We start from the raw sequence: 25,941 nt of genomic DNA, 5'->3' as shown, positions 1-25,941 counted from the left end.
GTAGACCAGAGACCTGCAGCCTGGATCAAATACATCATGGAATCATGATATCAGCTGAGGATGAAGAAGAGTTAGTTGAGGCTGTTGAGCACTATGCCACTGACACCACCTGGAGCTGGGTAAAGTGATTTGTAAATCATCTGCATGTGTGGAAGAAAAACCAAAGCATGAGTTATAGGTAAAAGAGATCTCGGTGAACACAATCAATGGATGTAAATGTGAGAAGGTGAAGGATGATGCTTTTACGTGCATCTAGTTTATAGCAGGAATGGGGAGACATGCACACACAGGAAAATCAGCATGTCTGGGCACATGTATGTGAGCACATGTTTTATATCACGGCAGAGCAGCACTAAAGGCTTACTTTTATTTGTTTTTATTAAATCTGGACTTAAGTAAAATCTCAGAAATGTTTGAAAGTAACATGTCCCGTAGCTGGTTTTGGACAGCAGAGACAGACCAGCAGTGTGTGTCGCAATAATCCCCCCCTGTAAGACGATCTGCTCACGCTGAAGCTTGGGATCGAGAGGAGGAAGTAAAAGGAGTGTGAACGGGGGGACGAGTGGGGACAGTGGGTGAAGCGGGTGGAGGGATAGCCTGATGGGTCAGGTGATCTTGTCACTGCTTCTAAAGTATTCTGAGTCATGGTTATTTGGTAAGTTGGGATTGACCTTGGAAGAAAACAACCATGTGTCATGCAGAGTGACACACTGGGCGAGGTAAAAGTTAGGATTAGAATTCTTTGGCACTTGTTTGCACATGAATTTGCGAGTGAATTGTACAGTTTTGGGTGTATTTATTCATAAATATAATACATTTTCTCTCTTTTTTAAAAGAATGTTTTCATAGAACTGTCACACAGGTTTGATTTCAAGGGTTATGACATTGGGCCTCTGTCTTGACACAATCTATATTGCACATAATGAAACAGAAAGTTCTTAATCACATTTTGCAGAAGTTCTCACCAAAACATCCAGAAAGATATTGCGGGTGTTTGTATTTCTTGTTCAGAGATCCTCATTTTCTCCTCCTTCTGCAATCAGTAGTCAACAATGTTTTTTCCCAAGACGTCGTTTAAACCGCTCATAATTTCTCTCTGATTAAGGGCAAAGAGTTTTTTTCCGTTTTAATCGCTACACCGCGATTTGCCAGTTCCAGTTAATGTTTCTGTCAGGTCTCATGACTCTCAGGCCAGGATAGCCTGAGCCAATCAGAGGCCGCGATATCAACCAAGTGTGTAGAAAAGATTATGCAATGAGTCTGTCAAAGCACTGTGCCCTGGCTGAGTCAACTGAAATGACATCTAAACAGAATGACTAATACTTGCACATGTTTTTGATGGTTTGAAAGGATTTGTGAGGAGTTTGTCATGTTTGCTCTGCAAATATTTTAACCTGGAAATAGGCGATGAATGAGAAGCCCTGGATATTAAAAAATGTGGGTTTGACAGTGTGTTTGTGCACAGATGCTGATTTTTCCCTCTCCCAGATTCAAAATAACACCCTCATAGCTCACATTACTGTTTTTGGCAGCTATATGAATGTAGGGTAAACAAAAGGTTGCCCTACTTCAACATGGTTGGTGCATAAGAAGCAATCAGGTCAAAGCTACAAATACATCCAAAGTTGCTGAACTGAGTGTGAGGCCACGAGCCAAGATTCCTCCAAGCAGAGAGGGTGAATTTCAGGTGAAATGTTAGATACGGTGAGCATACAGTTATCAAATAAAGCCCACTGTAATTCTGTGCAAATCCGTGTGATAGACACAAATTTTAAGGCATTTTAGGGCTTTAGAAAATGCAAGCAAATAAAAAAACTGGCTGTGTTCTTACTCTGCTGATAAATGTGACTGGTTTAGTGACACAGCCATATGTCAACTTGTTTGTTGCAGCCTGATACTGACCATACATGTTAAAAATGAGACCGCTATCATCTGCTGTTTTGAGTACATCGGCTGAGTTCAGCTCTTCCTGGCAAAGCAGCTTGTTCTCAGAAATGTGTCCCAGGGCAGCTGAGTGGCTCATATATCGGAGAATCCGGTGACAGTGATATAAGAACTTTAGGACATTAAGACTGCTGTGTGATGTGTAGCAGTCCCAGTATGGACTGACTGCTGCTGAGACCTCATGGTATGTGTCATGTCTAGTTAGTACAGGATTATTACTGTATTTGCTTTGTTATCAGGATGGAGATGTTTACTGCCATATTTTCAAGCAACAAAAGTGTGACAAAAGCTTCAAGTACCAATTGCAGTGGCTTGAAATTGACCTATAGTGGAGAAGAAGAGCTTTCTAACAAACAACAAACAAATTTGCAATAAGGAAGAAATGGTCAGAATGAGGGAGAAATGTCAAGAGTACACTTAATATATCACAGAGGAAGCCTCAGTTTAAACAAGGTTGAACAAAAGTGGAAACCACGTGATTGTACATTTTACATAACTGGTTATGCAGTAAAAGTAATAACAATTGCGCCAATCTGTCTATTCATAGATCTGCTTGATGTCAGCTGAGGATGGTGCAGGGTCAACAGTTTGACGAGGCAAAGTTCTCCGGAAACAAACTGGTACAAGAACAAGAGCGCGAGTACAAGATGAGACAGCAGCTGTGACATAGTACACTGTGACACTGTACACTTATTTTTTTTTTTTAATCTGATAACTCTTAACTTGATTCGCAGTAGTGTCATCTGGTATGACAGTGTGAACATTTTGAAAGTACACAGCAGTGTGCATGAGACACGAACACACAGGACTCAGCAGCGTTGGTAGACTGTGATGGGAAAAGCTCAAAGAGAGATGTGCATTCTTCCCTTTCTGGTTCAGCCCAGAAAGTCTGCCGCAGAATGTGGAAAAACAATTAGTTCCTGTGCGCGCACATACACACACACACACACTGGACTGGCTCCAGTTGTGGAAGAGCTACACGTGAGGCTGTTGTAGGCTGTCGCCTATCAAATATTTGGGCTGGTGGAGGGAGTTCTTCCATGAACAGAGCGCTATTTTGCTGTCAAAATGTTGGCTGTGTTCCCACTTACACAAAGAGAAAGAGACAGACAGTAGCTTTTGACAGCAGTGTAACTTTAATCTTTATGCAAATAAAGCAAATATGATATTAATCTGAGTGTATAGACCTAGGACTATGTTATCATGTGTTAATCTGTGTTTTAACTGTCTCTGACATACAGACATTACTCATGCAGGTTTGTTCTGCACAATGCTCCCACCAGTCAACCACATCCTCCAGACACACAGTTTCACTTGATGGTCTCAGGTTAAACAGCTAACATGGCATGTGCTATGATGCAGGGCTGTGATTGGTCGGGAAGATCACCTCACTGCCACAGACTGACTGGGTGACTTCAAACGCTGACGTAGCCCCAGTATTTCCCGCCGTCATAGCATGGCTGCTTCACAGGGCCCTTTAAACTCGTACAGCGGAGCAAAACTGTGTAAAATTAACCCCCTGGTTGTGTGTAGCGTTCAAATGACACACATCTATATTTAAGTGTTTTTAAATTATGAATCACTCTATTTCATTAACCTTCAGATGCCACTGCTTAATGTGTAATGCTACCAAATAAAAGCAGTTTATCGAGTGACGCTTTCGCATAATAATGGATATCAGCCAGAACACCAGTCTGTAAACTGTCTGCTACAGTGAATCCAAGCAGCTGTAATTTCGTTGCCACTGTGGCAGCGAAGACGATGCGTTTGGCAACTCAGCAGCTCTACGCTGATTGGTCAGCAGGCGGGTTTTCGCTGTAGGTGATGTCATTCGCTGACCAGGCTCCCCGAGGCAGAGAGAGAGAGAGAGCGCGAGAGAGGCGGTCTCAGGGACAGATGAGTGTCGCGTTCGCTTAAATAGCTAGTTTGTTTTTTTTATGGCGCTGTAAGTCAATGACAGCGAGTCAGGGCTTTCTCAAACACTCAGACGTCAGCTTTGTCCGGAAACGTCGCTTCTATAATGTGTAGTTGTGCTGTCATTCACCGCTGAGGAAACACCAGTCTCCGTGTGTTGGTAAAGGCTGTCGGCATACTCAGCTGTACGAGGTATGAGCCTGTTTTTACTATGTTTGACTGCACCTGCCTGTCTTATCATATGTCTGATGAATGTTCTGTTTCTTTACACTGCTGTTCATATGTCACAATATGCGTCCTTAGAGTATGAAACATGTATCATTGGTAACATTTTCCAGTGTGTTATGAGTCAGCTGATTTTAAAATGTATTTCTCTCTAAATGTGTGGTTGGGAAAACTGAAGCTGACTGACTGTATTTTCATTTGTTAATTACACTAATAATTCGTCATCTTCCGTTAGATGAGGCTTTTCATCTCTTACAGAATGAGGAGGGGTGTTGGTTATCTTTTGGGAGATTATATCTGTGTAGTAATAATATGAGACTAATGAGACTTGGTGAAAATGAAAGACTCCCTGATAATAATCACAACACAGTGTCTCTTGAGTGGCTCAGCCAGATTCCAGCCTGCAAGCAAATCATCATAACTGCAGCTTGTAAATCCATTAAACCAATGAGCATACCACAGTTGAACACAAGTCTTTTTCAAAAGAGGATCTCTCCAAGTAAATGAGGGGTACGGCTCTACCCACCGAGCAGTGCTGTCAGTGTTTCTAGACATTGTTCCTCTTTTCGTCTCATCTGTAACACAAGACAATCTATTTTTGGCAGGAGTGTGTAGGGGCGTTCACACCAAAAGCCCTTGAAAATCAGCTGTGTTTGCTGGCAGCTCTGTAACTCAACACCTCAGTGAAAAGTGAAATGAATGATTAAACGTGGTGAAGGTCATCTATAAGAGGGATTTCAAGAGTCAGACATTGTTATGACTCTTTGATTTCATCAGTGCTATAAGGGGCCTCTTCTCCTGGTCACGTGTATGAAGGGAGAGGGGGGGTTGGATATGTTGGCATTGTTCCAAACCTATCATCTCTGTTGCTGTAAACATTTTGGGGGCCCACGGCCAACTGAGTCAAGGTCAGACCCTCCTCCCTGTCATTAGACAAAGGCAAACTCCAAGGAATGATGTAAGCTGTACAAATGTGATTTATCACATTTGGCCAGTGGTATTTGCATCATGGAAATCAATATAATGTAGATATTATATGGCATCAGCAGAGATGATGTTGAATGGATACTCTTGTATAATGCTCCTTTATCCAAAAGCTGCTGAGAGACCAAAGTGTTCAGCTAATGTCACCTATTTTAGAGTCTGGCTGTCACAGCTAGTGAGAAAATGTTGTTAATTGAGAGGATTCAGACAGGGACAGGTGCATTAACATAGGATCAATACTAGAACTGAGAAGTTTGAATTGAATCCATATCGCGACCCAGGCGATGTTAAATGAGTGCTATATATAGGATAACAGACTTTTCCAGGTGTTTTTAAATGTTTGCCTTCAAAGCTTTCAGTCGGTAAACTTCACTTGTTTCTGAAATTAATGAACAGAATGTCATGTATGAGTCTTTTAGTGAGCAACAGGGCTAAATGTCACAGCTAAGGGGAAGTGTGTGTGCATGTTTAAAGCCCTTTCACGCCTTAAACTCTGCTTCATCAACACTGTCTGGGTGTGGTGTGGTGTGCTTTGATGAGATTTGACTGACGGTGAGCAAACACCTGTCATCAGATCCTGATTCAAATATTGCTAAATCCTGATTGATGCTCCAAAGTGCAGGTCAACTTTTTCCAAGTCCACTTCCTCTTCAAACCAGTTAGACAACAAGACAAATCTTACTTTCTTATTACCATCAAAACGGTTAAAACTTTGGCAGGAGAGTGTTTACACACTGTGTAAAACATAAATAAAACAGAATGGGGTTGACATATGCTCAACTGAAAACAGTACAAAGACAATATATTTGATATTTGACCTCATCAGCTTCATTGATTTTTGTAAATATATTCTTATTCTGAATTTGATCCCAGAGACATATTTCAAGCAAGTTGGGACAGGAGCAACTACAGACTGGGAAAGTTGTGGAATGCTCCAAAAACAGGTTCATTGGTAACAGGTGATAGTATCATGATTGGGTATGAAAGGGGCATCCTGGAAAGGCTCAGTCATTCATTAGCAAGGATGAGCAAGGTTCACCACTTTGTGAACACATGATTGTATGAAGGAGATTACTACATGGACTCAGGAACACTTTGTAAAACTGTGTAACTGGTATGACTGACTAATAGATCTGTAGGTGTTAGAGATCAATGCAAAGATAAACAATCAGCATACTTAGACTAATTCACTCAGTCTAGTTCTTTCATAATAATATGTTACCTTCAAAAGACGTTTGCATTGGCAGCATTCAAAGTCCTCATGTGCCTCTGAAAGCAATACTTGAATGTTCTGCTGTCGTTCATGGGATATGAGGTCATCAGCGTCACTCTGCGAGTACGGACTGGTTTAACTTAGTTTGTCCTTTGACCTCTGCTGTCTGGGGTTGCTGAATGGGAAACAGTTGAGAAGGATTGCCAGACTTATTGGGAAGGGGAGAAGAGGGTGGGAAGGTCAAAGTGGCAGCATGCTCCTTCCACAGTATCTAGGCCATAGACTGTCCGGGGACAAATTACAAGAGTACTGAACAGGAACCACCTCCTTGTCCTCTTTCGTTTGCCATACTAGGCCTAGTGCAGCTCAGGAGCTGACATCAGATCAAAGTAGAACAGCTTGTCCTGACAGTTGCACGTCATCAGTGGTTTGATTGACAGGCTGAAGAATGGCAGCAGATGCCGGTTCATAAACACCTCCTCCTCTGGATGGTGTCTGAGGTTGAGGCATGCCTACGTCCAGTCTTGTGGAGCTTAGTGATCACGACCAGGCGATTTAAGTGGCAAATTTAGACCTTTTGGTATGGATGTTCTTTCAATGCTAAGTATTTTTTTCTGTCCTTCCCTTGTCTACATCACTCTCCTTCATTGTCCCCTTCACTGTCCCCTTCACTGTCCCCTCCACCAGACCCGCCAGACCATGAACTACGTGGGCCAGTTGGCAGGCCAGGTGTTTGTCCAGGTCAAGGAGCTGTACCGAGGCCTCAACCCCGCCACCCTTTCTGGCTGCATTGACGTCATTGTAGTGAGACAGCCGGATGGATCCCTGCAGTGCTCGCCTTTCCACGTTCGCTTCGGCAAAATGGGCGTCCTCCGGTCCCGAGAGAAAGTGGTAGGGAGATGGGAAAAAAAGGCAAATGGAAGAAGTTTTGTGTAGAGAGAGTCGCAATCTTTGAGGTGCTCGACGATTGAGACTAAATCAGGTTTCCACCCATTCCCCCTTTCTTCTGCCCTCCAGGTGGACATGGAGATCAATGGAGAACCAGTGGATCTGCATATGAAGCTTGGGGACAATGGAGAAGCATTCTTTGTGCAAGAAACAGAAAATGATCAGGTATGTGCAACCATAATGGCTTTGTGAGGGCCTCCAGACTGTGGCATTGGTGGTAATTCTTAGTGGAATGTAACATCTGTTAAACGTCACACTTCGATTCAAGTAAAAGCAAGATTCAAATGAAAACAGACATCATTCTCCACCCCCCCATGACGTCCTGAAACCCAGACACGCCCATATTTACAAGGCAGAAGCATTACCCAAACTATCTTCCTCCATACACACAGTCGTAGTAGTATTAACAAGGTCACACTGTGTGCAGAGTTGGCACAGCGGCCAGGAATTTCTTCCTTTCCTTTCTGGCTGGAAAGCATTCCTCTGTTCATCAGTGAGTCCTGAATGCAGTATTTACTAACTCAGGATCTATGACCTACATTAAATGCTGTGGCCTAATGTCTAAGGATAAACCAGGACTGGAGTTTCATGGCAAATGAGTATACTGATGGCAGTTTAAGTAAGACATGTGTATGAGTTTGGTTTCACTATTACACAAACATGGTTAAATGCTGACTCTTTAAATATTATTTCTCACGCTGGTTATACTTTTATGAATGCCACAAGAACCACCCTTCAAAACTCAGCTTAGAATTCATGGTGAACTATAACAAAAGCAGCTGTTGCTCAGTTGTTTGTTTCCTCACTTCTTTGAAAGCTGACTTTATCAACAGAAAGTGTTTTCATTTGGTATGCCAAGATTTTGAGCTGCGGGTTGAAAAAGCCGAATCGCGTCATTCTAAAATGTTTCTTCGCTATTGTATGCACATGAGGATGTATGCAGCTGTATGACATAAACAAGCGGTGAACTACTGAGGGCTGGGGGCCGGCACCAGCAAGGGAAGTGGGTGATTTATTTTCCCCAGAGTGGTGTCGGATTCCCAGTCCTGGAAGAGCGAAGAGGGGAGGAGGATTGAACCATTTTTCTGGCACATGGAAGCAAAAACGTGAGGGAGCATTGTCAGACCACATATCATGTGATTATAGCCCCAGTTTTTCTTCCCTGTCTCTCTCTTTTTCCATATGTCTGCACCCATACACACACATGCACGCACACACACACACACACACACACACACACACACACACATACAAATTTAGTGTATACTTGGCAGCAGGAGACCTTTCTGCAAAGGCTGTTCTCTTCCTAGAAAGAGGTAAAACTGTCTTTTCACAGAACTAAAGAACAGATTTTTTTTTTGGATTGGCTGTTTTGTTTCGCTGGCAAAGAGCCCGCTTACAGAAAGAAGTGGCTGCAAACAGTTTGGCAGCGATTGCACACAATTGCCTCAGACCAAAACCGTGCAAAACACTAACAGTAGAGTCATATTTTACATGTACAGCAGCACAAATGGTCCTTTGTGTTGCATTCAGATGAGCTCAACAGCTAACGAGAGTCAAATATTTCAGGATTTGAAATGAAATTACAGATTTGCTTGGAGTTCAACAGCTGTTTTATGGCACAAGTGTTAAAATATCTTTAAAGCGGAATTAAATTCCTTGTATGTGCACACAAGCTGATTCTGATTCATCCATAATCCATGATTAATGTGTTACCTTCTTACTTGTTTATTTTAGAAACCACCTCTTTCCTTTTACATAAGCCACATGACGCTGTATGAATTTCAAAGAGTTCATTCATTGTTTCACTTCTGTTTCTCATCAAAACAGGAAGTCGTTCCTTCCTATCTGGCCACCTCTCCGATCTTGTCGGATGGAGCCATTCTGATGAGCTCTTCCCTGATGGGGAAGAAGACCTCTGGGCCCCCCATACAGACCCTGGGCTCCACGGGTAGCACTGGAGAGACTGGCAACATGTTGATGAAGAAGAGGAGGAAGAGGAGGAGGAAGGCTCGGGCAGACAGCATGAGGAGGGAGGAGAGTGGGGACTACTCCGAGGATGATGACATGTTCACCATAGACATCAGCTCGGATGAAGGGACAGAGATGGAGAGCAGCAGGTGAGAATCAAATGTGGAAAAATGATGAAGGAGGAAATGGAATGAAAGAGGAATAAAGAAAGCAAAAAAGAAAGAATTGCAGATGATAGAAGCTGTGGACGAGAAACGAGACACTCGTGTGCGATTGAAGAGGAAAAGTGAAACACGTGACCGAACAAGGGAGTGGGGGAGAGGGGTGGACAGGGAGGCAGTGAGATAAAAAGTATAATAAATCAGTGAAATGAGCTGTGAGAGCAGCTGTAATGGAACTACAGTCTTGTCAGGCAAGAATAAACAGATCAGCCTCTGTAGTGGAGAGGCCCCCAGCTGTGGCGCATATATACGCTGATAAGACGCCCAGGACCATGTGGAAATCACTGCTTCAGCTGTGTGATTCTTCACTTGATAGAAAAGAAGAAGCTTTGCGTGTGAAAAAAGGAAACGTCTGTTTTCGTTAAGCACCTATGCAACTGCTCACGTGTAACCTGGCCTCTGTTGTGCGCTGCTGCATTCAATCTTAATAGTATTTCAGGCATGCAGCTATAGGAGCCATGACCCCCCAGACCTGCACATTAAAGTCCGCTCATTTTGCAGTTGTAAACAACTGCCACATGACAGATTTATTTTAATCTCCGCATGTGAGTGGGGGATACGTTACATATAAATTCTGGCTCATCTCTACTGTACACTACTGTAAAACAACACCAGGATGGCTACTCCATTCCAGTAATGTGAGTGCAGTCAGTGGCATGTCATAAACAAGATGGTCGTAGATGTAAAGTAAACAACATCTAACAACAGAATTTCTTTCAGTTCTATAAAATGTAACCGTAAATGCCATGTTTTGGTGTCATTCTCTTAAAAAGAAACTCAGAATCTGGACTCAGAGCACAAGGGAGAACGTGGTTATGCTAATGTGGTGACTGCACTGTACCTACAGGACATGTTATGTTGTGAGTGCAGGCAGAGTGCAACAAGTTCAGGCATAATCCCTGCAGGTCTCGAGAGTTCATTTTGGGAAATGGGTGAAAAGTGAGAGATAAATTACAGACCATTACGAAATACAAGATATGCTTCATTATAAAAAAGATGCAGATTAATGATATCCAGTTATATGATACACAGGGTTCGTACAAAGGCCTGGGAGTTTGGAAAATGCTGAAATTTAGCGAAATTAGGAATGTGCTTGAATTTGAATACAGGCCTTGAAAAATGCTTGCTTATCAACATGATCTCATGTTTCATCCTCACCTTGAAAGTGCTTGAATTGCACTCTTAAAAAGCAGTATGATATACTACATCTGTGTGTGTTTCAGGACCACAGCTCGGGACGTCTTAAGAGACGAGACAGCCAGCGGCTCTTTCAAACAGGCTGGCATCTACACTCGCTCAGATGGAGAGTGGAGCCCTGTTCAGAGGTGCTTCACTCACTCATGATGAAGGCCTACATGTTAATGTTTTTTAAAAAAACTGTTTGGTAATTGTTGCTTACCGTCTGCTCCTCTCTTAGCCCTGGAAACTCTCGTCCCAACTCTCCGAAGAGTGACTCTGAGCTAATGACCAAGCCGTCTGACGCGGACAATCAGAATCCGGCCATGCACTGGGCATGGGGAGAGCTGCCACAGGCTGCCATGGTAGCCACAGCGTGCACTGTGCATGCATACACAGAAAGAACAGTTGTCTATATGTTCGTTTTTGGTCTGTTTTTTACATACTTCCTCCTCTTCCTTGCTTTTCCAGCCGTCCTTCCTCCCAGTGAAATCTGACCCTCCACCAGTCTGCCCAGTATCCATCCCCGTGTCTGAAAGCACACACTTCCGTGTAATAACTCGTGAGACGTCCTCAGAACAGTGCGGACCCTGCTCTGAAATATCAGCACTGCTGATGAAGGAGGAGGCTGCCGAGGAAACAGTCGTCTCGGTCGGGATGGAGTCAGAACCCATGAGGATGGAGCCACAGACGGTGACTGCAGAGATGAGGCCAGCTGGAGGCGCTGCAGCTCGTACCATGTCTGACATGGAGGAGACAATGCCTCGTCCGCAGGGCAAGACGGACTCTCCGTCCAAGAGAAAGGGTAACATAAGACACAGTAAAACAAATCATTCCTTTGGGAGAAAATACATTTGGAACATGTTTCTGAATATAATGAGAGTTACTCATGATAACCCAAGGCAGTTCTCTGCTGTTAGGAAACATTTTGTGGTACCACAAACCAAATATAAAGATGTAAAGATGTCCAAAACTGTGACAGTTACAGAAACATGAGCACAGGCAGGAGACTGGAGTCCTTCTCTTCGTTTATCCACACTCATTTAGTCACGGATCACAAGATGATTTCAAAAACCGAGCCATCAAATGATTTCCTCATGGATAAACCCAAGAGGAAAGCAAATGCAAAGAAGCTGACAACTAATCGCTCTGTTGCAGACAAGAGAAGCCGCCACCTTGGTTCTGATGGAATTTACCTGGATGACATAACGGAGCTGGAACCTGAAGTGGCGGCCCTTTATTTCCCAAAGAGGTACGTCGAGTCATAACTTGCAGTTAAAGGTTTAGCACACACCTTTCTAATAGGCTCCTCTCCTCTATAGCGATGGTGGCACAACAGTGAGGAGCATCTCAGACCCAGGCCTCCACAGCAACAGTCTGTCTCCACAGTCGGTCAGCTCTGGAGGAGACAGCGGAGTGGACAGCTACTGCGACCCCATGGCTGACTTGCCGTCCATCACCATCTCTTTGTGTGGAGGCCTCACTGACAACAGGGAGATCACCAAAGGTTAGATTCTCATACCGACACATGCAGGAACACGGTGTCATAACCTGTGGGACGAAGGGAACATGAAATGCATGTGCGTGTGTCCCTACAGAGCAGTTCCACGAGAAGATCATCTCTTACCAGGAGTTCGCAGAAAACCCCTCCATCATCGATGACCCCAACTTAGTCGTGAAAATTGGCTCCAAGTAAGACATTCACGCTTAAAAAGGTTTCAATTAAGTCCAACAGCAGCTTCTAATCCCATGTATGCTGAATGGATTCAACTGCTACAGCAAAAACTGCAGAACATGCAGAATGAGGTTTTTGCAATGACTTTTCTCTGATTATGGAATTAAAAGAATCTATTTTGTTTTCTCCCTCAGATACTATAATTGGAGCACTGCGGCTCCACTCATGTTAGCTATGCAAGCCTTTCAGAAACCGCTGCCAAAGGTAAGAAATTGATACACAGCACATATACTATCAACTCAAGCTGCAGGTTGGCTGTGTTACATGACACTGGTACTGCGTCATGTATTTTGCATCCCTGTACACCTCATACTTCTACACATCTTACATTCATTGCGTTGCTGCCTAAATGTTCTGTTATTGCTGCCTCAGACAGACTTTATGTTGTGTGAGAAACACTCAAGTTAAACTTTGTCTTCCCCTCTGTTCCCCTCCCTCTTATTTCATCATTTCCTCCTCCTCTTCTCCATCCATCCATTAGTCTTCTTGCCTCAGTTATATTCACTCAGCCTTAGATTTCCTTCTCTGCTGTCTGACTGGTGTGCTGGGCTACAGCTCTGTACGTCAGAGACGACACTCTTTTCAGATCACTATCTAGTTTTCTCATCCCTTCCTTGAAGTTTCACTTTCTCTACCTTCCTCATTCTTTGTCTTTCTTGAACTCCCCAACTCCACACACCCATACATGCTTTAATTTTCCCATTCTAACCGCAGACACGCTGTTGTTTCTGTGTTACTGTCTGTTGATTTACAGTCTGGTTTGGCTTCAGTTTTTTTAAGTGTGTTTTTACCGTGTTGTGTTGTGATTGTTTGGGTGTGGTGTGCATGCTCTGCTCCAGGCTGCAGTGGAGAATATCATGAAGGAGAAGATGCCCAAGAAAGGAGGGAGGTGGTGGTTCTCCTGGCGAGGCAGAAACAGCAGCACCAAATCGGTAAATTCACCTCTGCGCTTAACAGTGAGGTTATCACCTACTAGGTTGATTATGAAGAGAATGAATGAGTAAAGCAAATTAACAGTTTCTCTCCATTTGTAGGATTCGGCCTCTGAACGTGGGGCCTGTGGCTCTTCTGAGCAGGCTGGGAAAATGACAAGCAGGTGAGGAACCTCAAAACATTCCTGGCCAGAAAATATCCTTGAGCTTAGCAAGGGACTAAACATGCTAACTGACAGGACTGAGCATCCTTCAACACGGTGTTCATCTGTCCCTTGTCAGACATAAAGAAGAGTCATCCTCCAGCGATGAAGACCACAGGACAGCCAAACAGGGCTCTCCCATCATCCAAACAGAGCTCACACCTGGTGGGGTGTCTTATAAGAAGACGCTCCGACTCACGTCAGAGCAGCTGGTGAGGAGTTTGCTTTGTACGCTGCAAAATTTGACATTTTTTAGTTATTAATAGCTATTCTTTACGCCCTCATATATTATTTCCCTCTCTCTCACGCACACACACACAGCTGTCTCTCCAGCTGCAGGATGGTCCTAACGATGTCATGTTCAGCGTGACCACTCAGTACCAAGGAACCTGTCGCTGTCAGGGCACCATCTACCTCTGGAACTGGGACGACAAGATCATTATCTCAGACATAGATGGAACCATCACCAGGTGTGCGATACACACTTTTACATCTACGTAATTGGACTAAGTTTGGAGTGAAAATGAATATGGCCCTAAATGGCAGAGTTACGTGAAATGATCTTTTTCATTTATCACATTTATTCACCGTTGATTATGTGGCATTTTAGATTAAATACGCAGCCTCCCACATGCTGACATGTAACCTTTAATTAAATGGCAGAGTCAGCAGGTGGTCAGCACTTCCTTATTAATGCACCCTTCAAACTCCCACTTCCACATTTTTCTGTCCAGTCTTCACTTTTTTGTCCATGATGTATATTTTTATATTTTCAATGTTAAGAAAAAGCCTGTGTGCAGTGTCACTTCTGTGTGTTTGTTTCCAGGTCAGACACATTGGGTCATATCCTACCCACACTGGGGAAAGACTGGACCCACCAAGGCATTGCACACCTCTACCACAAAGTCAGCCAGTAAGCACATTAAAAGCACAGATCGCTTGAAAATCATGCACATATTTTACAACAAAGAGAAGCTCATTGATCATTATTAATGCCTTTTCTTGCTTCTTTCTCATACGCTCCATCAGAAACGGCTACAAGTTCCTGTACTGTTCAGCTCGAGCCATCGGTATGGCTGACATGACCAGAGGTTACCTCCACTGGGTCAATGAGAGGGGCACCATGCTTCCTATGGGCCCTGTTCTTCTCAGCCCAAGCAGCCTCTTTTCAGCTCTGCACAGGTCTCTCAAACACACAAACACACACATTTTTTCTAAATTTGGACTCCGTGATAATGTTACTGTGCAAGAAGATGCAGGAGACACTGTGACTTGAGCATTCTTGTGTGTCTGTCTGTGTGTGTTTGACAGGGAGGTCATTGAGAAGAAACCAGAGAAATTCAAGGTGGAGTGTCTCAACGATATCAAGAACCTCTTCTTCCCCAACAAACAGCCGTTCTATGCAGCGTTTGGCAACAGACCAACGGTACGCACGCGTCGTATTCAGTACATCTGATGATATTTGAATCTATGTATTCATCAAACAAGCTCATTTTAATGTTGTTTTTAAGGAGTTTTTCAGTTCAAACATTAAAGCCACGTGTGCTTCAGATTCCTGCTTCAATGCATGTTATTTTTGAATTCAATTCTTATATTTGCAGGATGTATATTCTTATAAAGAAGTAGGAGTGCCACTGAACAGGATTTTCACTGTGAACCCTAAAGGCGAGCTGGTGCAGGAGCACGCCAAGACCAACATCTCATCGTAAGTGAGATCCAGTTTCTCCAGAAGGAAACACTTTGAAGACTTCAGAGAAAATGTTTGCTCATTTAATGTGTCTGCCTGTCGTCTCCTCGTCTCCTCTCTTCAGATACGTGCGTCTGGGTGAGGTGGTGGACCACGTGTTCCCTCTGAAGATGCGAGCCTCCTCCTCAGACTTCCCGTGCTCGGACACCTTCAGCCACTTCACCTACTGGAGGCAGCAGCTCCCCCGTGTGGAGCATCAAGGCACTACACCTCCACAGACACCCAGCCTGGGCAGCTGACTACCTTTGGCCTTTGGCTCAGCATCCTAGCAGGCACAGCACCAACTGACTGATGGTGTGCTTGTGATGTAGCGGTCATTCGGTTCTGTGTGTGATATGAATTTGTAGATATTTGAAGACAGAGCACTTTTGGTGGACAGCGGGGAACTACTTATGTAGGCTAATCTGCTGTGAATACTCCTATAACGCACAACATGGATGTCAGCGCACCTTTATGAAAAAATTATGTGTAGCCTTTTGTCTAGATGTATGTATATAAGAAATGATAGTAATTTATTCAGGCAGCTTAGCAAACATGTTATTTTTGAGTGACAGTGTTTCAGTAGCTAGACTTTTTAGTCTATTTATGCAGACTGTTTCATTCTGTATTTAACAGACAGGTATATTTGTGGCATCTGTTCATTGGTGCATCGCACACAACACAACCATACTGCGCAGACATCAGAGAGCAAGTTACTTCGACTTGTGCCAAATAATGTAGAATTTATTTTCCTACTCTGAACTTTTTCAGCCTTGACTGTTACAGATCCTCAGCATGGGAATGCAGATATAAACATGCAGGCTAATTTCTCTGCATGTGTTTGCACCTGTTACTCTGTTTGAAGTCAGTATTAGTTATATAGTACATTGAAATGTTTTACAGAGCACAATGAATGAACTTCTGTGTAGCTTGATATTAAAATGTGTAGAGGACAGGAATCCTGAGAAGAAACCTGATAGAGTTTAAAATATTATTGTTGCTGACCAGAACAGAAAGCACACCATAACTGTTGTCTAAGAGCAACTGTGCAACAAATGAAATCGTTTTTATTTTTCTATTTAAATCACAGTGTGTGTATGTTGCCATCACAATGTCATTTCTGTGGTGGCCTTCATGAAATGTCTTTGAATGTATCCACACAGTTCACCCAGTGACACGAGGATCATCTGTGTGACTGTTCCACTCTCTAAGATTAATGCTCATTTCCACAAATGCCCTAAAAGTATTTTTTATTTAATCATCTGATTAGATGCAGACTGATATACTGTGTACACTTGTGTATTAACATACACCCCTTAGGTTCTTTTACTGTAGCATTTCTGCCATTCCCTTGTAATATCACTTACAGCAAAACTCTGAAAATACTGGTCAGAGGGCAGTGTTTTGACGTTTTTCTTAGTAACAGACACTTGAAAAGGAATCTGTATGTTTTATAATCCCGCAGATAACTTATACAGTACATGAGCAGGAGCTGCTATCACGGTGAACGACAACAGGAGCTGTGAGAAGGTTTATGAAAGAGGATGCGTGTGTGTATATGTAATGCTTTAATACTGCTATTATTCTTTCCATGAAAGAGCCTAAAATAGCCTGAAAGTGTGTTATATTTGCCTTAACTGTGAACCACATGATCTTTTTCTTTTTCAATTACTCCCTCCACTCTCTATGACCAGTTCACTGTTAAAATAGGTGTAATCAAATTCAATAAAAATGCCTTGGTACGTCAATCAGTGTGTGGCCATGACTCCTCCTTAAGTACATTCACTGAAATACAGTGGTGGAAGAGGAATTCAGGTGATTTTACGCAGTAAAAATACTCCACTGCAAGTGAAAGTCCTGCATCCAAAACCTCACTTGAGTAAAAGTATTATGAGAAAAATGTACTTTAAGTATGAAAAGTAAAAGTACTGACTGTGCAGTAAAATGCTGCCTGTCAGTGTTTTACTGTGTATGATGTTTTTTAGATGAATATTACTGCTTTCTGTGGTTTAATCTACAGAAATGCATCATATTGTATAAGATCATCATGTGTTTGTATAGCGTCGCTGTCCTGTGAAAACCACGTATCTCTAAAAAGTCAACTTTCCCCTCATGTTTTCACCCTCGTGATTATTTTTTAGATAGATAGATTTTTCCAGCCTCCATGCTCACAACTTTTTTGCTCAGTTTATGAGCAATTAACTAAATCAATTGCAATTAATTTGATTACTTGCTCACTGATGCAGTGGTGGACTCAGGCTGTATGATGGACAAGGGCTAATTAAATCATCAATTTTTATTTAATGAAAATAAAAACCAGCGCATAGAAAGTTGTGATGCATCTTTGGTGAAACACTCCAAGTCCTGGTGAAGATTCAAATTGTTTTATTATGTGACTCAGACTCACTGGAGGCAGCAGTGTTTATACAGTACACTGCAGTTGAATGAGATTTGCACAGACACACAGAACCTGTCACGGTTCTGTGGACTAAAGTGTGCGCTATGTGTCAGATATTCGCTGGTTCAAGTCTTTGTGCAAGCATTTTCACTTTGCTGCACACTCCATCATGGCATCATGGGCAATGCTGAGGGAGGGGGGGTTACCGAAGAGCAAAAGGGCCGCACGCAGTATGCAGGAGGAGTTTCCAAAACCCGACGACACCATTGGCCTGAGCCCGGCAGTGCAGCGCTACACTCAGGGTGCATCGAAGGCAGCTTTCAAGTACGGAAGACGAAAGTCTGTGAGGAGAGTCATCTGCCAGGGTTGTTCGGGTTCACGTGAAAGAATGACCGACACGGTAAGAAACTCTCAAAATGACTTCGTTTGCATCCACAGCACTTGTTGCGCCCTTTGAGTCCGCCCAACCGCGTCGTTCTTGCGCGGAGTTCGAGCTTGTTGTGCGCGCTGTCAAAGTAAACAGAGACTATAAATGATGAAGTGTGTGCAGGTGCTGACATCGAGCCCGAAGCAGCGAAGTGCATTTGAGGTGTTCGCTGTTGTCAGCCTTCACGCTGAGGCCGTTATGAAGCCGTAAGCTGTGCACACACAGCTGCTCAGCGGGCGCAAGAGCTGCAGGCACTTTGGCCTACTTACAAACATATTAATGTTGCTTAATAGTTCGTTACCGAAAGACATCAGAGGGTCAGAGTACAGCGCAATAATGACTGCAGATAAGGAGTCAGTGTGTTGTTTGTGTTCATAACCAGATAAAGACCTCCATGGACTCATGGGTGTTCAAAGATGTCCTTACAGTTACTCTGTTTGGACTCATAATTTGCATCTGATTAGTTTTTTTCCACAAAACACGGGGGGAAAGCTCCGTCTTCCTCATTGAAAACCTCACAATCCAAAGATATTCAATGTTTTTTTTTCCTCAAAATTCATATTTCACTGAAAGTCAAGTTCAGTGTGTCTCTGTGTGTGTGTGACTTGTCCCTCCAGTACAGGGGCTCAGGCAGAGCCGGCCTGGAGGATGAAGAGGAGTTTGTGGATATATTGGAGGAGAGGAGGCGCACCAGGGATCTCAGCTTTGCCTTTAGGACCTTCAGCCCCCAACCCTACAAAGGAGCCCTGTCCTGCTCCACGGCTGACCTCAACAAAGCCGTGCTGGAGTCCCAGTACCTGCGCTACGTGGCCAAGGAGGTGGGACGGTGTGATCTGACAAAACAAAGAAGTTTCATATTCTTGCTTCCATCAGCGTGGCGCCAGAGCATTTGTTTTTTTTTTCCTGAATTGCTCCTCAGATCGCCATGGAGACGGGGACATCGGTGGAGGAGGTGAGAGAGGACGCCTGTGGGATTCTGGAGGAAATGTCTCAGAACCTGCAGCTGGGCTTTATCAGGCTGATGGCATACACGCTCACCAAGGTGTTCAAGAGGCTCTTCAGCAGCATCTGTGTCAACGTGGAAGGACTCAACAGGGTCAGGACCACACGGCCAATCAACACTGTGCTCTGAACAGCAGCGCATTACGACATATACACCACTGTCACAGAGCCAGAGAAGAACAGTGTCCTCTGTCCACCACAATGTATAGCTTTTAAGTAATTGTAGGTCTATTTCATACACAGTAGATGGCTCTCAGATCTGTCTTTGACATCTGGGATGCTGAAAGCCCTGAAAACATACAGGACTATTAGTCACCTGGTGAAGACAAGCCCCCATTAATTTGATTGCTTGATGCTTCTTTCTTTCATTCATTTTTCTGTCACCTTGCAGCTCCAACATGCCATTCAGGAGACTCCTGTGATCCTGATGCCCAATCACAGGAGTTATGTGGACTTCCTGGCCATCTCCTACATCCTGTTCGTCTACGACATCCCACTACCTGTTATTGCTGCAGGAATTCGCAAGTATCTACTTGAATTAAAAGAACAAATGTTGTAGATAATGTAGTTATATTACAACATCTCTAGTAAACCTTTTCATGACTTGTTGCTTTTGCTTGCAGACACTCACTTCTCTCTATCCCTCTCTTTATTTCCCCTGCTCTCCATTGTAAAGCTCTTGCAGGGATGAAGATGGTCGGAGAGATACTGCGTCGCTCTGGAGCTTTCTTTATCCGACGTGCCATTGGCTCTGACAAACTGTACTGGGCGGTGCTGTCAGAATATGTCAAAACCATTGTCAGGGTAAGACAACTTGTTCCAGTATTCCCCAATCCATATTTGGCTAGCTGTTTGCTGTGTGACCATCTGTAAAGAGCGCTTCCAACTGTGTTTTCCATAGAGAGGATTTGCTCCTGTGGAGTTTTATGTGGAAGGCCTGCGAAGTCGCACCCTGAAGTCTTTGGTACCCAAGTTAGGTAAGTGTCACGCTCGCACTTTGCTAATGTGTGTTCCAGTTCAGGAAAGTGTCTATTTGTCAGACAGCATTTGATTATTTTGGAACATTGTAGTCTTTGCTGCCAGAATATTACCTGCGGGGAAAGCGGTTGCATGCATCGTCATTTGAAAGCTTGATCTGTGTCTGCATGTGTGTGCAGGTATGATGCACATGGTGCTGGAGCCCTACTTTAAAGGCGAGGTGTATGACATCACATTGGTTCCCATCAGTATCAGCTACGACCGAGTGCTGGAGGAATCTCTGCTTGCCCATGAGTTACTGGGTGTCCCCAAGCCCAAAGAAAGCACCATGGTACGTCCTGGTCACATTACTCCTCTATCACTGCCTTTCTCTGAATCCTCACCCACATGTCATTTTGTTTGGTAAAGATGTAAAAAGTCTGAGGAAAAAAAATGTATTTATCGCCTTTGCAAGCAGTGTATTTTTGTGTCTATCCTCACAAACTCTTAAATGCAGGTCAGAAGGGTTCAGGCATGAATAAAGCTGATTATTTCTTCCTCGTGTTTCACTCTGAGCTTTGCTCTTTCTCCGCAGGGTCTGCTCAAGGCTACCAAAGTGCTGCAGGAGAATTACGGAAGCATGCATCTGAACTTTGGTCGTCCCCTGTCGGTCCGACAGCTGTGTCAGGGCAAGATAAACCACTCCCAGTACAACCTCATACCAAGGTAGGTGCAGGATATTAAATCATTCAATTTTACATATGTAACAAAGTGATACGGGGCTGTAGTCGGGATTACAGACGTACTGAGGTCACAAGTTCAAATTCCACCAGCAAAATCTCAAAGTAGCTACAGCCCTGTAGTCATCTAATGTCCTGTCCGACTGTGACATAGCCTGTGAGGCTGTATGCCTCCATTCTTCCTGCTCACCCCCTCCTCTTCTCTGCCTTTACATCTATTCACAGAGATCTTCCTCAGAAGCCCACTGCAGAGGCCCAGGCCTGTGTGAGTTGGCTGGCTCATCTGATGGTACGAATCCAAGAGGAGGGCTCTCTGATCAGCCCTTGGTCTCTGATGGCCTGCCTGTTGCTCCAGGCTCCTACCACGGTCTTATCACAGGATGGACTGCTGTGGCATCAGCTCACAGACAAAACCCTCTGGCTCAGGAAGCTGGCACTGGACTTCGGGGCTCGTCTGAACTGGCCTGGTGGGTGAAAAGATTTGATTTCTTTGCTGTAAATATTGTATTATTTTTTTTAATACAATGTAGTGCAAAAGCAGCTGCATCAAGCTTGAGCATTATTGGAGTAAGTGCGCTCCTTTCAAAGGGCCTTTGATGAGGTTTTCCTGTGAACGTCCACTAGGTGGCACCTGCATAATAACAAGTGAACCAGACAAAGTGTATGCAGAAGACTAACTGGTGGAACATGTATTGTTGTATTGCATTGAAATTAGTAGAATGGTGAGAAATGCTGTCACAGTAACCCAAAGCTCAAAGTGATAGCTTCACAAAACCTCAAAATTACTAAAATAAATTACAGTTCTTAAAATAATTTAAAAGAAAAGCAGTAAATCCTCACATTTGTGAAGCTGGAACCAAATGTTTTTACATGAAAAACGACTGGTCAATAGTAATAGTCAAAATAGCCATTTATTGTCAGCCGATTAATTAATTGATCGACTAAACATTTCAGCTGCACTTGTATGTGTTGTTGAGTAATTGAATTTACAACAAACCATCTATAAGCTCGTTTTCTGTGTAAAAATGTTAAGTAATAACTAAAGCTAGCAGGTAAGTGTAGTGGAGTTGAAGTATAAAGTGGCATGTACAGTACAAGTAGCTCAAACTTAAGCACAGTGCTTGAGTAAATGCACTTGTAATTCAGTGGTTTCTCTCCGGCTGAATCCATCAGCGTCTCACCTCGGGACACCGAAGGCTCCTTCGACCCAGTCTGAGGTAGATCAGACAGATTACATGAATGTGAGTTGGCACACGCGTTCAGATTCACTTAGGAGATGTTCAGTGGATTAATGCACTTTAAGTAACTTATCCTAAGAGGACCCCACTGAACTGTCTCACTTCACAGGCCTCGTGTGTGTGTGTGTGTGTGTGTGTGTGTGTGTGTGTGTGTGTGTGTGTGTGTGTGTGTGTGTGTGTGTGTGTGTGTGTGCGTGCAGGTAAACACATGCAGGCACATCAACAAACGCATACAAATACACTACAGACTGTCCTGAAACTCCAAACTCCACCTCGAAAAATGATAATAAGCACACTGTCTTCTGTAGGACAAGTCCCTGACTCAGACGTGATGTCATCCGCCGTGGCCATTCATCGCTCCACGGTTCACCTTAAAGCGGGACGCATCTACCTGGTTCAGGAAGAGGAGCCCGCGAGGAAACATCCAATCAGCCCAGAGGAGGGTGTGATCAGGACGGCGGCGGCCGTGCTAATGCTTGCTTCTTATCGGAATCAGTCCGTGCACGTTTTTGTGCGTCCTGCCATGCTCGCGATGGCCATGCATGTCACAAAGGCCACGCAGAGAGGTGAATACAAAATGCATATTCAGGGGTTTACACATGCAAATCAGCATGTTTACTTAGTGCGCCATTTGCATATTTTAGCATCACATTTAAGGAAACTTGTAATACAAAAAATAATTGTCTTAATGTTAGTGATGAAGTAAATTTCATGGTGATATCTGCTGGTTCCAGTTTTTACCCTGTTGACCTGTAGCAGGAGAATCCGTTGTCCTCTTGCCTCATTGCGATCCACCGTTGTGTTCACAGACGAGCTCTTCACCTTCTTCTGCTTCCTACAGGACATCTTCTCCAACGAATTTATCTTCATCCCTGGAAGGTCGTCTCAGGTAACAAGCGCATCACTCAGGGCTCAGCTTTCTTTGAAGCATTCTCAGGACAAAGATCATAAAGAGGATTATTGTGTTGTTAAACCTGTGGACGGAATCGTGGTAATTACATGCTCGGTGTTAAGCATGACTTCATGCTTGTGACAAACTGAAGTCAGAGCAGAATCTCAGGTTAGGTGGATGTGTGGAAGCATGTGTGCAGCATCAGTTCATTATTGATATCTGTCTCTCCATGACTCAGGACTTTGAGGACGCGTGCTCTCTCCTGAAGAAGTGCGAAGCAGTCCACATCAGTCCGCAGGAAGTGACAGTGTCAGACGCGGGGCCAGAGGTGTTATCCTTCCTGCGGGGCCTTATTCAACCCTTCATAGACTCTTACCAGGTCCTTTGCCTCCTCTATAATGTTTATTCTGGGAATGTGGGGGTTTTAGCAGTTTTTAGAGTTTTAGGGTTTTGCTGTAGTTTACATTTGAACACTTTTCACTATTTTTTAGGCTGATTCCATGAGTGAATAAACTGACCATGCCATGGATGCTGCAAGTGATTTGTTTCACATTTCTTACATATTGAAATCAAGAGCATAAATCCAGTAATAGGAATTTCACATTGCATCAGTCAAGTCTTGCATGTTTCCACAACTTTGTGTCTACCTGCAGCTACAATTTTGTGTTTTAAGTGGTAAAAATAGGCAGTCTGTGTTCTTCTGTTTAACCGGGCGTGTTTCCATGTCCAGTTGATGTTCAGGTACCTGTGTGAAGACGGAGTTCATGTGTTCTCTGACAAACAGTTCCTAACAGCGGTGCGAAACTTGTCCACAAAACTCATCCTTTCAGGTAAAACTGAAAGCGGTAGAAATGACCTCTGGCCTCTAGAATCATCAGCAGCTTTGTTAAGCTCTCATCAGCTTTCCTCATCGTTATTTCTATGTGTGTCAGGCGAGCTTCACACCTATGAGGCCCTTTCATCGGACATGCAGAAGAACGTGCTGTCTGCTCTGCGGAGGCTGGAGACTGTGACGAGGGCGTGAGTAACGAGATTGGCCCCTGTTTGTTTTTAAGCTCATTTTCTGTGGTGCTTGATGAGCCAAGTGTATTCCTGATGCCAAAGTTACACCTGTTTGGTTTCTCTGTCTGTTTACTCATCACAGATCTGAACAGAATGAATACAGAGTGAACAAAGCGGCTGTGAGAAGAATCGCAGACATGCTCTGTAAGTCGTGATGAAGATAAAGCAGTTTTTTTGTCTGTTGTGGTTTTGCAGATGAAAACTTTGATCTGAAGTCCTATTCGCATGGAAATATTTTTACCTGTATTTTACTTGAGTTTACTGACATTATCCCCTTGATATGATTACCAAGGCTCTGCACAACAACATTTCAGAAGCGAAGCATCGTATCTTTGGCAGTGACAAAAAATACATAGCTAAGGGTTGTTTTGCCCACTTTCTGCATGTGTTACAAGCATAAATAAATATTTGCAGCTCATTTAGATCAAGGAACAGATGCTTTGTCTGTCATCACTCATTTGAAACATTTGTTCAGTTATCTGATAACAGAAAATAGATGTTAAAAAAAAAACCCCAAATCAGAGATGCCGAATTGCACAGGACTAATATTACATATATCGCGTCATATCATATCATATCATAATATATCACATTACCGTTGTCTTTGGCGAATTATGGTATCTAATTTGCGGTGGAATTTTAACTTAACAAAATATGAACATGGCAGATTCACATGGGATTAATATCAAACACAACCTCCACACTTATCACAAATTACTAGAGTACTCCAGGTAATACTGGTCCCATCCAAATAGGGCTTTAGTTACCCTGCAGCCTTTAAAATACTCTTACGTTGACTTCAATGTCCTCACCATGTGTTTGAGATTTTGCCTTTGCTTGTGTTTACCACACCAACCAACAGATCCTGCGGGATTTTTTTTTCCCTCTCCTCTCTCACTGTAGCTGGGAAAATCCCTCCCCAGATGCTCCAGACTACACCTGACGCAAGACTTTAGTCTCCATTGGAACGGATCCATCTTCAGTCTCAGCCCACAGTTCTGTTTACCCCTGTGTGACCCCTTCCTCCTTTCCCACCTCACTTCTTCTTCCCTCTGTGTGATTATGCAGCCATCATTCAAACTGCTGTAGCTTAATTCTGCACTCAGACAAAATACTTTCAATCCTGGACGCCAGTGGCCAGACTTTCCCTGGCAGTGTTCCACTCTTGAACATTTGCTACCTCCCCCCTCTTGGTGTCCTCACTCTCATCCTTTAGAGATCTGATAGACATAGAGACAAGGCAAAGCTTCAAAGGCCTGATATGGTGGCCCAAAGTTGACACTATTGCTGATTTTGTTTGATGGCTGTGATCAGAACCATCTGATGAAAGATATGACTGATTCACTAATGACATGTGGATTAAGATACTGAAATAGAACTATATTTTTAATCAGTTATGTTGTGTTATTATATCATTATCCTAAAGATGTATAGTAGGTTGGCGTGTTTGATTGAATGAACGATAGAGAAGTCAACTTGTTTGCAGGTAAAATGAGTGCAATTGGAAACTAAACACTGAATTCTGACACTTGATTGTGTGTGCATTAATATAGCAATAAAAATGTAAATAATATTACAGTGTCAAATATAATCCATCAAAAATGTGAAGTTTTGTGTTTGAGACATTTATTTTAACTTCTTTACAATAAATGTAAAACAAATGTAACAAAATGCACCATAGATTGTTGGATTTTCCACACTTAAATATCACTTCTGTTGGTGCTACTCCATCAACAGTGAGTGACAATCAGAGGTCAAAGTTCAACCTCCTGTCATCCTGCCTGCACCTGTAAGCCCCCTCAGCAATTAGAAGGCCTCTTATGTGCCAAGTAACAGGATATTGTTTTACAGATTATCTATACACAGGTGGTACGTCAACTTTGATGCGCAAAGCGCTGACAGGGTCTTGACAGAACACCGAGATGTATTCCAACACTTTAGAATTTAGCTTTTTCTCGCTCTCTTTGGCTCTGTGCCGTTCTTTGTCCCATCTATCCTTCTCGCCGTTCATTTGGGAGAAGAGGTTGATCTGG

At 43.4% G+C, this 25,941-nt stretch overlaps 2 protein-coding genes across 3 annotated transcripts; both read left to right on the top strand.

Annotated features, from left to right (window-relative positions):
• The first annotated feature begins 3,784 nt into the window (after positions 1 to 3,784).
• Positions 3,785 to 16,938, top strand: lpin1b (lipin 1b). 2 transcript variants are annotated; one of them, XM_070987533.1, is made up of 21 exons: positions 3,785 to 4,050; positions 6,968 to 7,171; positions 7,298 to 7,393; positions 9,059 to 9,348; positions 10,644 to 10,745; positions 10,838 to 10,961; positions 11,068 to 11,401; positions 11,755 to 11,848; positions 11,919 to 12,103; positions 12,195 to 12,288; positions 12,466 to 12,535; positions 12,813 to 12,890; positions 13,171 to 13,263; positions 13,366 to 13,427; positions 13,546 to 13,678; positions 13,788 to 13,936; positions 14,293 to 14,379; positions 14,496 to 14,648; positions 14,778 to 14,892; positions 15,068 to 15,171; positions 15,278 to 16,938. In XM_070987533.1, exons 2-21 carry the CDS (start codon positions 6,980 to 6,982, stop codon positions 15,450 to 15,452), a joined length of 2,730 nt encoding a protein of 909 aa, XP_070843634.1. In that variant the 5' UTR covers positions 3,785 to 4,050; positions 6,968 to 6,979; the 3' UTR covers positions 15,453 to 16,938. The 2 variants fall into 2 exon arrangements, with proteins under 2 accessions (XP_070843634.1, XP_070843635.1); XM_070987534.1 differs by lacking the exon at positions 12,813 to 12,890 and having other exon boundaries at positions 3,799 to 4,050.
• Positions 16,939 to 17,904: 966 nt separating this feature from the next.
• On the top strand, positions 17,905 to 25,572 carry gnpat2 (glyceronephosphate O-acyltransferase 2). Its single transcript, XM_070987293.1, has 16 exons — positions 17,905 to 17,990; positions 18,635 to 18,835; positions 18,937 to 19,113; positions 19,411 to 19,540; positions 19,696 to 19,823; positions 19,921 to 19,996; positions 20,177 to 20,328; positions 20,572 to 20,702; positions 20,942 to 21,183; positions 22,263 to 22,520; positions 22,764 to 22,843; positions 23,085 to 23,225; positions 23,577 to 23,676; positions 23,779 to 23,866; positions 23,991 to 24,052; positions 24,812 to 25,572. Exons 1-16 carry the CDS (start codon positions 17,979 to 17,981, stop codon positions 24,862 to 24,864), a joined length of 2,031 nt encoding a protein of 676 aa, XP_070843394.1. The 5' UTR covers positions 17,905 to 17,978; the 3' UTR covers positions 24,865 to 25,572.
• Positions 25,573 to 25,941: the final 369 nt, after the last annotated feature.

The sequence above is a fragment of the Chaetodon trifascialis genome, chromosome 19, assembly GCF_039877785.1.
Source record: "Chaetodon trifascialis isolate fChaTrf1 chromosome 19, fChaTrf1.hap1, whole genome shotgun sequence".
Classification (NCBI taxonomy): domain Eukaryota; kingdom Metazoa; phylum Chordata; class Actinopteri; order Chaetodontiformes; family Chaetodontidae; genus Chaetodon; species Chaetodon trifascialis.
Note: the sequence above shows the minus strand (reverse complement) of the source record. Positions and strands in the feature narration are given on the sequence as shown.

Bases quoted from the DNA above. Each gene is read 5' to 3' on its own strand.
- lpin1b (XM_070987533.1), top strand. From the start codon at position 6,980: ATGAACTACGTGGGCCAGTTGGCAGGCCAGGTGTTTGTCCAGGTCAAG. The intron at 10,962-11,067 runs GTAGCCACAGCG...TTGCTTTTCCAG, and splicing joins AGCTGCCACAGGCTGCCATG to CCGTCCTTCCTCCCAGTGAA. The intron at 13,264-13,365 runs GTAAATTCACCT...CTCCATTTGTAG, and splicing joins GAAACAGCAGCACCAAATCG to GATTCGGCCTCTGAACGTGG.
- gnpat2 (XM_070987293.1), top strand. The intron at 20,703-20,941 runs GTAGGTGCAGGA...ATCTATTCACAG, and splicing joins CAGTACAACCTCATACCAAG to AGATCTTCCTCAGAAGCCCA. The intron at 23,226-23,576 runs GTCCTTTGCCTC...TTCCATGTCCAG, and splicing joins CCTTCATAGACTCTTACCAG to TTGATGTTCAGGTACCTGTG.